At 45.7% G+C, this 13,854-nt stretch overlaps 1 protein-coding gene across 2 annotated transcripts in view; it reads left to right on the top strand.

The window, feature by feature from the left end:
- The first annotated feature begins 2,007 nt into the window (after positions 1-2,007).
- The window catches only part of SLC1A2 (solute carrier family 1 member 2), an 85,245-nt gene continuing 73,398 nt past the window's right edge, over positions 2,008-13,854 (top strand). Inside the window, exon 1 of one of the 2 annotated variants that reach the window (XM_081891712.1) lies at positions 2,008-2,291. In XM_081891712.1, coding sequence (XP_081747838.1) covers positions 2,275-2,291 — 17 coding nt within the window. In that variant the 5' untranslated portion in view covers positions 2,008-2,274. The remainder of the gene's footprint in view (positions 2,292-13,854) is intronic. The other variant, XM_081891711.1, reaches the window with a different exon arrangement.

Below are 13,854 nucleotides of genomic sequence, written 5' to 3' on the forward strand. Positions count from 1 at the left end.
CTCATCCTATCTAATGAGCCTGCCTTCTTTTGTTCATTTCATCATTCCGTTCCTCAAAAGATTGCATACATATAAATCGGACATTAGACCCAATAAGAGGTGTCAAGTTTGCTACTACTGCATCCCTTAAATACAAAATACAGTAGAATTATACTGCTGCCTTTCCTTTTCTCTAGGAAAAACCGCAGGGAGATGGGAAATAGATTTGGTCTGTTCTCCTTCCTTGCTTACACCAACACTTTCATAGAACTGCCTGCAGGAACATGCGCAACCCAACACATAACTACTGAGAAGTAGGTTCCATTGAGTCCATTTAGGCTTACTCCCAGGTAAGGAGGTATTGAGCTGCAGGCCAAAGATGCCTCTTGGGACTTTCCAACAGATATGTGGTAGTGGAAAGAAGAAATAATGGCTCAGCCACTGAAGGAAGCAGGCAAGCTTATATTACCCAACATCCATCCCACACAAATCACCCTCATCTCTCCAGAAGGATTTCTTTTTAAAGAAATGATAGGATTGCATCAGAGTCCCATAGTTTCTCCCCGTTTGGAGTTTCCAGAAACCTCCCTGGTTCTTTGGAAATCTCCCTAACGCTAGCGGATAAGAGCAGCCCTCAACGATAGGGAATCGTATCGAGCCATGTTAATTCTATAAGGCAACTTAGAGAAAGAGACTGGCTGAGAAGCTTATTTGGCTTCCTGTCCTCCTCTGTCTGCGCAGCGTTCGGTAAAGCCGCCCTTTGTCTCGTGTCGCGAGTATTAATTCATTAGTGTACAGTAGCCCCGCCCCCTCCCGCCCGAGTTCCAATCGGATATCCAGGCAGGTTTTAAAGGACAATAAATGTGACAGCGTTGGAGTGCGGGGTGTGTGTGTGTGGGGGGGGGAGGTTAACTCCTTCTCTGCCAGCCCAGAGGATGCTCTCTATCTGTGTGCTCTTTCTACACATATCATCACAAGCGTCACTTGCCGACAGAATTCCAGCAATGCGAGCGCTTGCACTACTAATTAGTCCGACTTCCCAATTAGCTCTTCCAGGCCGCCGGGAGGCTCCGGAGCTGATAGCGAGTGAGTGGCCGGGTGGGGAGGGGTGCGCGCGCGCCAGGTGGCCCCGCACCTCCACGGTAAACGGCGGAAAAGGGTGTGGGAGGGAGCGGAGAGAGCCGCACACGCATTGCAAGCCGGCGCGGAGCTGCTAATAGGGACGAGGGGGCAATATATTCCCTCGTTAGCAGGGTGGTGGGGGAACCGACAGAGGCTTGCTGCTGCTGCTGTTGCCACTGGGATCAGACAAGGAGCACAAAAGGAATCGATCGTCTGTGCAGGCTGGTGAGACAGTAGAGACGCCTCCCTCCCCGTCAGCTAATCCAAGCCATCGAGGAAAAGCGTCGAAATAATAATAGCAATGCGAGCGAGCGAGCATGAGGAGGGAGCGAGGGAGGGGGCGTAGAGTTGTGCTCGGCCTCGGAGTTCCCCAGCTGCCGATCTCAGCCCGGGATCGCCTTCATTCCTATAGATCCACGCGTCTCCCCCCCCCCCCGGAGGGCTGCCCCCTCCCTTTATAAAGAGACTCGGGGAGGGGGATTTGCAACCACACCGGGTGATGTCAGCTCTCGCCTAAAATAGAGAGGGATAGACTGCAAATCCACCGTTAAAGCCTTCCAATCCAGCCTCAGCCAACAAACACCATGGCAATGTGAAGTCACCCACCGCCTCTTCCACATACACACAACCCCCGTCGCCTGCCTCCCTCCCTCCCTCTCTCTCTTTCACTCTCACACACACAAACAAACACACACTGCACTCCCTCGCCAGGCAGCCCTCCGAATAAGCGCAGAAAGCAAAGGATCGTAGCGCAGGTGCCCACCAGCACACAGCCTCGGAGCCCTTGCCTGTCGTTTGCCATTGACCATCTTCTCTCTTCGCCCCCCTCCCTCCTTCCCCTATTTCATCTTCTCTCTCTCTCTCTCTTTCCACTACTACCCTTCTCTCCTGAAGACATTCAAGCCTCTGGAAGGAGACGTTGAGAAACCTCCCTCCGAGTAGCAGGAGCAAGAGGAGGTGGCGGCGTCGGGGCTTAGATCTCGAGACCAGTCAAGCTTCTTGGATGATCGCCTTTCGGAGCCGGGAGGATTATACAGGGCAGGAACTAAAGGGGTTCTGCGACACCCAAAGATAAAAGGAGAAGAAGAAGTTTCCCCACCCGGAAAGCGGCCACGCGTGGTTTAAACCCTTGGATTTCTTGGGAAGGCAAGACAGGGGGGCTTCCGCGGGACCATGGCATCGACAGAAGGGTGAGGAGGAAACCGGCTTTTCTGTTCTTTTCCCCCTTCCTTGGTTTGCCGGCAGGGGTGGGGTGAGAAGATCGGGCTGGGTCTCGAGTGGGTTGCTTTGCTCGCGTGGCCGTGCCGTTTCGTTGTTGCGTGTGGGCTTATCAGGCGGCGGGATTCTCCGCGTCCTTCCTGCCGACCCTACAGGATGAAAGAAGCATCCAGCTGCAGCTCAAGGCTGGAGAATGGCATTTCAAATATGAATCTCCCTTGGGAGAAGGAAAGAGCTTTTCCTCTTCCCTACCGGCTTTAACCCTTGCAAGGGCTGAGCGCTAGCAAACCGCTTTAATATTAATAATAAACTCAAGCTTGCTGTTATGTGCATCACAAGCCTCATTAAAAATCAGCGGGGCTTAGTTCAGAGTGGGTATACACATAGGATCGGGCTGCAATCCTATATCCGCTTGCCTGAGAGTAAGCCCCATTGCACTTAATGGGACTTACTCCTGAGCAGGCATTGCACTGCAAGGCTGCTCTCCTAGGTGCACTTGAGACTTACTTCTGAATAGTCACGAACCCGGCTGCAATCCTAAACATATTCACGATGCAAGCCCCGCTGAACCGAGTGGGACTTCCTGCCGACCAAACATTTGTAAAACAGCAGCAAGAGCACGCTGCTGCTTCCAAATTCTTAAGGGGTTTTGCAAGAGAGAGAGAGACTCGTGTCAAATGCCGTTTGCAATGCCCACAAGGGAAAACAACCCGGAATATTACGCTGGAGGGGGTTTTGCGGGTTACTCAAGAGTTATGCATTGTGGAGCAAGCAAGCAAACACAAGTTTCTGGGTAGTATTCCTGCCACGCGGGAATCTTGTTGGAAGCGTGCCTCTTGCGAAACGTTTCCCCGGGGCCCAAGTCAGGCGGCGGGCGGCGCTGGCGATTGGCCGCCTTGCTCGCGTTTGTTTGCAAGTTAATGTCTGGGGCTCCCGCGAGTTTGTCTCGCGTTCTCCGGTGTCTGGGGAGGGCGATCTCCTCTTGATCCGCACGGGGCTGCTTGTCAGCTTGGATCAGCGTGATCTGCTCTGGACGGGACCTTGTGAGGACAGGGTGTAAAAAAGAAGCAGCTCTGTTTATGTCGGTTGCAGGTGTGGGCGTGCGCGCGCTTCCAACGCGAAAAGGGGATTTAAATCAACCTGCTGCTGCTTCAGCTGCACATTGCTGGAAGGCGCGCGCTCACCCAATTGTTCGCCCTCCTGGTGGGAAGGGAAATATATGCGCAGTACCTGGACCAAGACAGGTTACTCGGCAGGAGCTTGTTCAAAAACTGCAAGCACTCAGCAGCTGCAAGCTCTCTGCTTTTCTGGCTGCAGGGACCCTGGTCCATAGGCAATCTCTGCAGACCAAGAAATCTGCCCAGTATTAATAAGGTGAAGCCCTTTTAGCACCATCCTATCTATTAGTGTCTACTCAAAAGTAAGCCCCACTAAATTGCACACTTAATGATGTAACTCCAGCGAATGCGAATCTCATGTTGGCACAGCCCTGTGTTAGCACTGCTGGCATTTTCCTCTTTGCAGCCGTCCTGCTCAAAGGTAAATGAAGAGGGATTAAAGGAAAGGTAGTGGTTGGGGGATGCAAGTGGACATTGACCTAGATCTCATTGGAAGAGGAACTGCCCATTTGCTAGTTTGCTCTGTGCAACCTATCAGTATAGATACTTCTTGTTTTAGGATGACTACAGCACTAAATGCTATAAAGTCCCCATTGAATTCAGTTAGATATTTAAGCTTCTGCTGAACTCTTTCCTTTTGAGGTCTGAACATAGGGCTGTATCGTTTAACCCGTGAGATTAATTATACATACAGCAGGTGGCAAGTGTCATATTAAAAGAGCAAAGCCCACCTATGCATGAGAGGAGGAAGGTGAGGGGTGATGCTTCTCCTAAGATTATGTCCACTGTGAAGCATATGCGCATCATCTCCCAACAATGTATATTTTCTTCAACACTATTGATTTTGTATGCAGATTTAACAAATTGATTAACCAATGAATATACTAAACTTCCAATTCTTGAACTGGGTGACATCCTAGTTCAGAGTGCCTAATGTTGGCTAGATTGTTTCCATTGTGAAATGCTTCTCCAAAGGTTTGCATTTCCTCTAGAGATGGTTTAATAATGATAGTTGTTGTTTTACTACAATTTGCCTAGCATTTCATCTCTGTATCTCAGTAGTTCTTATAACAGTTCTGTAAAGGTACAGTTATATCATCATCCATGTATGTACTGGATGGAGAACGTGAATATAATTCCCTTTGTTGCTCACCTGACATTTGAAGTAAGGCTATCTAGCTCCTGGCTCATAAACACTATTCAGGGATGGTGAACCTATAACTCTCCAGCTGTTGGGTCAGCTACAGTTCCCATCCTCCCTGGCCATTGGCTGTTCTGATTAGACATTCCTCAGGTCATACCATAAACATACATCAGTTTTTAAAACCCTAAACTACTGGAAAGACCAATATATTAACATGTCTTTTGCCTGAGACCCCTTACAATACAACCATTGGGGTTTTACTTTGGCCACCTCATGAGAAGAGAAGACTCCCTGGAAAAGACCCTGATGTTGGGAAAGATTGAGGGCACAAGGAGAAGGGGACGACAGAGGATGAAATGGTTGGACAGTGTTCTCGAAGCTACCAGCATGAGTTTGACCAAACTACGGGAGGCAGTGGAAGACAGGAGTGCCTGGCGTGCTTTGGTCCATGGGGTCACAAAGAGTCGGACACGACTAAATGGTTAAACAACAACAAATCAACTCATACTTGCATATAGATAGTATGTAGTACTCATTTCTGTCCCCCCCATCTATATTTCTCAGTTTCTTCAGAGACGTGCATATGTTCATTCTGTTTTAATAGTAAAAGTAATGTAGACATTGGGCCAGTTTATACATAAACATTAATGAACCTTCCTGGAGTTCTCAATAGTTGATGACTTGGTTGAACATGTAAACTGAAAATCATTCTGTTTGAAGTGGTATGAGGCAGACATGCAATTTCTACCTGTTGTGTTTTGATCTGTAATGGCTCTTTGCATCTTCAAGTCATCATTTGATGCTGCAGTCATCAAATGGTGTGATTCAAAAGTGTAAACCAGCTCACTTATTCAAGGGAATTCAAAGTCCGTGACTTTGGAATGCAGACTAACATAAGTACTGCTCTGGAAATATTAGTATTACTTTAAAGTCACTGATGAAGAAATATTAATATTTCTGTGCCATAAGCTGTAATCTATACTTTTTGAGCAATTTCCAGAGTGGTAGCCACATTGTCATCCTATGCATGCTTACCCAGAAGTACCAGTAAGTATTATTGTGTATAATGGGGTGTACAGCCTAATACATATGTTTAGGTTGGCTGCCACGAGTTTTGTGGCAGCTCAAAGAGTAACATTGATTTGACAAAAGTGTTGATGGGCTAGAGTTGACTTCATTAGAAGCAGGGAATGATATATCTGATGTTGGGGGGGGGCGGGTGGCACTGTGGTCTCAATCGCTGAGCCTCTTGGGCTTGCCGATTGGAAGGTCAGCGGTTTGAATCTGCATGATGGGGTGAGCTCCCGTTGCTCTGTCCCAGCTTCTGCCAATCTAGCAGTTTGAAAGCACACCAGTGCAAGTAGAAAAATAGGTACTGCTGCGGCAGGAAGGTAAATGGTGTTTCCATGCACTCTGGTTTCCATCATGGTGTTCCGTTGTGCCAGAAGCGGTTTAGTCATGCTGGCCAGATGAGCCGGAAAGCTCATCTTTGTGAAAAGCGAGATGAGGGCCGCAACCCCATAGTTGCCTTTCACTGGATGTAACCGTCCAGGGGTCCTTTACCTTTTTACCAAGAGAAAGAGAGAGAATGTTAGCAAGTGAAGTGAGAGAGAAATAGAGTGCAAGAAATACTGACTGTGCTAACTTTAAAGCTTTTAGTATGTAAAATAATTATAGCGACCGTCTTCACAAAGCAGTGTTGATGAAAACAGAACATCTTGGCATTGGAAAACCATTGTTTTGGATTTGTTCTTCTGGCATGAGCAAGGGAAAGGACTATTTCTCAGTGGCTGAGCACATGCTCTATATGTAGAAGGTCTAAACTGAATGTCTGGAGCACTGGAGACAATACTGAGCTAAAAAGGTAAAGGTAAAGGACCTCTGACAGTGAAGTCCAGTCGCAAACGACTCTGGGGTTGTGGCGCTCATCTCGCTTTACTGGCCAAGGGAGCCAACGTTTGTCCGCAGAGAGTTTTTCTGGGTCATGTGGCCAGCATGACTAAGCCGCTTCTGGCAAAACAGAGCAGCACACGGAAATGCCGTTTACCTTCCCACCGAAGCGGTACCTATTTATCTACTTGCACTTTGATGTGCTTTCGAACTGCTAGGTGGGCAGAAGCAGGGACCGAGCAACGGGATTTGAACCACCGACCTTTTGATCGGCAAGCCCAGGGCTCAGTGGTTTAGACCACAGCGCCACCCGCATCCCTGGCCAAAAGTCTGACTCTGTGAAAGGTAGCTTTCTATATTCCAAAGTTTAACTCATGATAGCAAACCTGATCTGGGAAGTGGGAGTCTGAACCTCTATAAACTGACTTCTAAAATTGGCAACATCCAAATTCTTTGGATATTAGTACAGAGACAAGAGTGAGATTATCCACAGGAGATCTTGAGCAATCTTGTGATACATGGAGAAGCACGTTCAGATAGTTAGAAATGGGACCTTGAGCACAAAAGCAAAAGAGGGAACGTGCAGGGCTTAATGACTATGCCATATAGTGAGATTGATGTCCTCAAGTATACACATTGCATTGCTTATCTGTGTGCAGCATAGTCCAGTGCATATTTACTTAAGACATAAATCCCACTATGTACAATAGAGGCCTGTTTGTCACAGCCTTCATCATTTGCCACCCTCTGGATGGTCATTTGAGGCATTGGACTTACCTGTGCTGTTGCTTCTAGCTGTAAACAATAAAATATTCAATGGAATGTCAAATCCACACCCTCTCTTAAAATGTTAATCATGTTTGAAAATGCTAAGCAGGAAGGCAAGCTGCTGTGTACAGATGCAACTGTGATAATAAGAAAGCACTCTGAAGCACTTTCAGATTTTTTTCATTTGAAGCATTTTTGTCCTGCTCTTCTGCTGCAAAGGAATCCTGGAGTGGGATACAAAAATCATTAGTAAGGCATGAATGTAAGTAAGGCAATATGACACACAAAGAAAAAGAGAGGGTAAGGGTAAAGGGGAAAAAAGCAAGCTCAGGCACCAGCTATTAATGTAACAGTATTTATAACAGCTGTCATGGGTTGTCTGGTGGAATGGCTTCTTGAGATACGTCCAAAGGCAGCTGGTATATCTGCAGAGGTGATAGAATAGCCCTGCTTCCCTTTTATTTGGACCCTGATGGGAACAGGTTTCTCCAAGCAATGGGGGCCTCCAACCACACAACACTTCAAAGCATGCTGAGCCTGTGGACATTCAGCTAAGTTCCCTCTTCAGACATTGCACTCAACATGTGAAGGTCTGGCAGTGGAGTTCTGAGATGTTCACATCTGGGGTTAAACAGCCCTGCACCTCCCTCCACACATCCTCTGAAAGCAAGGCGTAACGTCTGAAGAAGAGGGGTACTGTCTACTAAGTAGGTGTCATTACGCACCCATTGCAGTGTCATGTCTGTATCCCATTTCTAGCTTCTTAGTAAGCTTCTAAACTGACTGTGTTTATAGGGGTCACAGTTCATGGGTTCATGAAGTAGCAGGTTGCTGTTACAGGGCGGTGGTACTGACCTTTGGCAACAACAGGGCATCTTTGCAAATGCCATCTTACATATGTGGATTGAGTCTGAGTCATACTTGGAACAGATCCATTGAAATCCATCAACATGACCAGCTCAGGTCTATTGATTTCAATGTTTCTATGCTGAGTTATTTTACTTATTTTACTTCTGTATTTAAAAATAAACAAATAAATGCACTGACTTGGTTGGATACAACCTTTTGTTGGGGAACCTGAGATTCTCCACCTGATGTTGAATTCCAAGTCTCATCAGCCCCAGCAAGCATGACTAATAGTCAGGGATGATAGAAGTTCCACATCCTTATACTACACAATGACTGTCTCCATAGTCTTAAGCATCTCTACCCAAACTGCTTTGCTACTTGGTTTCATTGATTTATTCCCTCTGGATACTGCGTAGAAGCTCTTTATACCAGCCAAACTCTTTTGTACTGAATTTAGGATTTAAGTCCAGGATCTGTAAAGTATAAAAGGGGCCAAAAAGGGGAGGGAAGAACAGCAGTATGTAACTCCTCAGTCATTTACATTGAAACACTATAAAATTGCCATAGGGATAGAAGAAGTTTCAGGATTCCACTGTGATTTCTTTCTTCCCACCCCCTTCTAATCTTTGTACTTGAGCTGGTCAATGCAATGGAGCCCACGGCATCAATAAACAGTGGACCAATAAACTCTCTCTGTTTGGCTATCAGCAAAACCTGCCATGAAATGCTTAGAGTACCACACCAGTAATGGTTCACATGGCAGTTTGCTGGTGGCCCACCAGCTTCCATTGCTCAGCATCCCTGTGAGAGAAAGCGGGACCCAATGCCTTTAATGACGGATGTTGTCAAGAGAATGTTGCAGGCAGAGGAGCGACTACTTCAGCACCATGCATATGGCAGTATCCAATTAACTTGTTCCATCAATGCAAGGATTTCCACTTCCCCGCTCCCATGTTCCCCTAAATCTCATTTGGGAGAAAGCTGCCTTGTGCAAGCAGAAAGTTTGTTGGATACTGCCCATAGTCTCTGGGTGAATAATAGTGCTTGATGTTGGCTGGTGACCTCAGAGCTTGCTCAATGCCTCCTACATAGTGCCGAAGTAGCAGCATCTGAGCCTCTGCTAGGCTTCCATTAAGGATGGGTTCTCCTCTACAATAGAACACAGTAAATTCATACCAATGGTCCATAGGAACACGTCCTTATACTCAGCCAGACCATTGGTTTATCTGGCTTAATGGCACCGACACTGACACCAGTAGCAGTTCTCCAGGGTTTCAGACAAAACAAATCTGGTAGTGCCCCACCCAAAAAAGCCACTATATGAGCTACCACTGCATTAATTCATATTTTGCATGTATTCATTTCTGCATTATCATTCCTTCTATTTGTAGGAGTTCTGAAATCACTTTTATGATTTGCCATACTGTAGTTGGTATCTCAAATTGCTTTTCATTATGTTTCTGGGCTTAGTTAATTGGCTATACCTTGACTAACCAAAGGTTTCCTAAGCAACACAAATAAAATATGGCACCAGGAGAATTCAGCTGAAGTGACACACACATAGTATATAGGACCTGTCATATTAACTCATATTCTTTCTTGGCTTTTTCTGATTCCCCCTTTAGAAATACATGCCAGCTGGGAATAGCAATTAATCCATCTGATGAAGTGGGCTCTAGTCCATAAATACATTTGTATTTAAGTGTATTTAAAACTCCACAAAACTTTGTTATATTTTCTGCAACATCAGGCTAACACAGTACCTCCTCTGGAAACAGTATATAACAGTGATACTATAACTTTGTATCATATTTTATTTGGATTACAAACCTTAACACGCCCTCCCCACAAAAGTTTAGTTCATAATGCAAGCAATCTAAATTCTATGGGCAAGAATCACTTAATGAGTCCCAGCAGAGTCTTCCTCTTTCCTCCCTTGCACCCCCATGTTCCCCATAACCTGGGGCAAGAAGACCAACAGGCTCATCACCTAGTAAGACTTGAAGGATGAGCCTTGGAAAGCAGAACAAAAAGTTATGGAATGCTACAATTGCTAAAGGTTGGAACCTGCTTTAGTCTACCATGACTCAAAACATTGTGGCGAAAGCAGTTAGAAACAGTTACTCCAAATTGTGTTTCATTCCAGCTAGAAACATCCCCGATTCAATTTCAGTCATGGACGAATGCAGGGAGAGTGAACTATCCAGGATCAGAGGCAGTTGCTGTGAAGGCGGGCTGTTGCCTTCGTGTCTTGCCAGTGGGCTTCCTGCAGGCACCTGGTTGGGCACTGTGAGAAACAGGATGCTACTTCTACGAGATAGGCCTTTGGTCTGATCCAGCAGGGCTATTGTAATGCCTATTGGGGTTTGCATACATAGGGAAGGGGCAGGTGCCACTATATGAGCATATCCTATTCTTAGGCACTTTTTATGTGCACAGCCTTTGCACACATAACCATAGGAAGCTGCCTTATACTGAGTCAGACAATTGGCCTACCTAGCTTAGTATTGTTTACACTGAGCAGCAGCAACTGTCCAGGGTTTGGGGCAGCCCATCTGTATCTGGAGATACAGAGGGATTGATCTTGGGACCTTCTGCATGTAAGGCAAATGCTCTGCAACTGAGCCGCAGCTCTTTCCTGACTCCCCATCCCTGCCTTCCTCTCAAATTTGTTGTTTAGTCGTGTCCGACTCTTCGTGACCCCATGGACCAGAGCACGCCAGGCACTCCTGTCTTCCACTGCCTCCTGCAACTTGGTTAAACTCATGTTGGTAGTTTCGAGAACACCGTCCAACCATCTCGTCCTCTGTCGTCCCCTTCTCCTTGTGCCCTCAATCCTTCCCAACATCAGGGTCTTTTCCAGGGAGTCTTCTCTTCTCATGAGGTGGCCAAAGTATTGGAGCCTCAGCTTCACGATCTGTCCTTCCAGTGAGCATTCAGGGCTGATTTCCTTCAGAATGGATACGTTTGATCTTCTTGCAGTCCACAGGACTCTCAAGAGTCTCCCCCAGCACCATAATTCAAAAGCATCTATTCTTCGGCGATCAGCCTTCTTGATAGTCCATCTCTCACTTCCATACATCACTACTGGGAAAACCATGGCTTTAACTATACGGACCTTTGTTGGCAAGGTGATGTCTCTGCTTTTTAAGACACTGTCTAGGTTTGCCATCGCCTTTCTCCCAAGGAACAGGCGTTTTTTAATTTTGTGGCTGCTGTCACCATCTGCAGTGATCATGGAGCCCAAGAAAGTAAAATCTCTCACTGCCTCCATTTCTTCCCCTTCTATTTGCCAGGAGGTGATGGGACCAGTGGCCATGATCTTCATTTTTTTGATGTTGAGCTTTAGACCATATTTTGCGCTCTCCTCTTTCACCCTCATTAAAAGGTTCTTTAATTCCTTCTCACTTTCTGCCATCTGCATATCTGAGGTTGTTGATATTTCTTCCGGCAATCTTAATTCTGGCTTGGGATTCATCCAGCCCAGCCTTTTGCATGATGAATTCTGCATATAAGTTAAATAAGCAGGGAGACAATATACAGCCTTGCCGTACTCCTTTCCCAATTTTGAACCAATCAGTTGTTCCATATCCAGCTCTAACTGTAGCTTCTTGTCCCACATAGAGATTTCTCAGGAGACAGATGAGGTGATCAGGCACTCCCATTTCTTTAAGAACTTGCCATAGTTTGCTGTGGTCGACACTCAAATAGAATCTCTCAAAAAGCCCTGCTTAATTGCATGCACCTATACAACCCAGTCCAGCAATTCTCCAGCATGTCTGTTCCTACAGCTGCTTTCTTGTTCATTTCAACGGAGGAGCAGATCCACCCATGTATTCCTGTGTGTGTCCAAACCAGCACCTTCTACTGAAATAACTGGGGGCGCCATTGCATTTATGTGCATCAGAACTCTGCATCTGGATTGCGGAACTATGCCTTGAGGTGCTGGTCTCTAAGCTTTGTGGCAGTGGTACAGGCAGGCTAATCATTGAACTATGCAAATTATGCACATATTTATTGGGTTTCAAGGTGTTCTCTGGGGAATCACCTGCCTAGGTTTTTTTAGGAAGCACTAGAAGAATGTTTTTGTTTCGTCAGGCATGAAATAAGCCACACAACAGGAGAATTAGCTGCATCTTTTTTACCCACCTGACCTCTTCACCTCCACTTTGCTCACTAATCTTTCAGCAGGGACTGCTCCTTAGGCTGCAAATCTCTGAGCAGCTTTCAAAGAGCTGCTGTTTTTACGTGGCTGCGGGGTGGAGGTATTCATACTATGACAGTTTTGAAGTTCACATGGTGAATCTTGAGATCTAGGATGTAATATCATTGAACCCTGACATAGTTTTAAATCCTGCAGTCTTGCAGTAGGATATCTAACCTGAATCCAGAAATTATTCTGATTTAGCAATAAAATGGCAGTCCTTTGTATAGGTTAAGTCGACAGACTAGTCCCACCAAAAGTTTATCTGTTTCTAGGTACCCTATCACATTTTTCATAGTGCAGTAGTAAAAAATAAAACAATCTACATTTTCTTGAACAATAATTTCACGTTTTAAGAAACAGATATTCAGTTCCTTAATGTTCTATATTTCTTTTAGATTTGGCATGTTGTATATTTTCTTATGTAATGCATCATATGTAATATGTAGTATACATTCTTATGCAATGGCCCACTCCTCTGACTGCCAAATGGTACCAGCTTTCTTGCCGAATAACAACTTGTGTGACTATTAGTTTAGACACTGAATTCCTTCCTCCTCCACCACCCAAAAAAAGTTGCCTGGAGAAGTGTGTGGCTTCTGGAAACATGGAAGTTGGAAATCCCTGGTTTAGATGAAGATTTTAAAATGTTAGGTGTAGCGTACACCATTATTAGCTCAGTTAACTTATCCTCCAATTAGGAGGCATTCATTTAGAGAAATTAATTCCTATCGTGCTGAGAGTCTAGTTTAAAAATAACCATTCATCTCCTCACCTCCCACATATATTTGTACTCAGAGCGTGCATGTGGGTGCATCTATTTTTACCAGCAGGTGCATATTCACACAGCGTCAATTTAAAACCTCTTGCCACTTTAAAAAAATTGGTGGTGTTCCCCTGCCCCCTGAAAAGAACAAATGGTAGAAGCAAAACAGAGGTTGGGGTAGTTTTGTGCAAAGTTTTTAAGGGAATACAGTGGTGGCTTCACAAAAAAAGAAAGCATCCTCCAAGGAACTGGCAATTCATTACCATCATTGTAAACCAAACTATGTTGACAAATCTTGTTATTCTCAGGTGTGTGTGTGTGTGTAAAACGCTGTATCAGAAAACAACTACACCAGATTATGTGCCATTACAAGGGCTTTGCCAAATGTACGATGTGAAAAAGGGGCTGGGAGCTTCTCCTTCTCCAAGTAGAGTGCCTAAACAGCAGTACCTGTGCCCAGTAGGGAAGTATCTGCATGCTTGGGGAGGACCTCAAGATTTCAAGTAGTACAAAACCCCCCCAACAGTGGGGATTCAAAACTGCTGCTGCTTGTAACCTGCATAAGCTGCAGCTTTGGTACCAGTTTTTCTTCTTGTTGTAAAGAGACCGTGATCGTAGTAACAATGACGCCCCACATTACCAAGAACAACAAAAGATGGTGCTGAAGTTCCAGCTGATCTTGTCTATGAAGACCAGGAGCAGCTTGCTAGGTGGGTGGAAGCCACTATATCGGCTTCCAGGCAGATGGGTCACTATTGCTCCCCTGGGAAGGCAAGGGACGGGACAGCAGGGAAGC

Source organism: Podarcis melisellensis (assembly GCF_964234715.1).
Source record: "Podarcis melisellensis genome assembly, chromosome: 1".
Taxonomy (NCBI): domain Eukaryota; kingdom Metazoa; phylum Chordata; class Lepidosauria; order Squamata; family Lacertidae; genus Podarcis; species Podarcis melisellensis.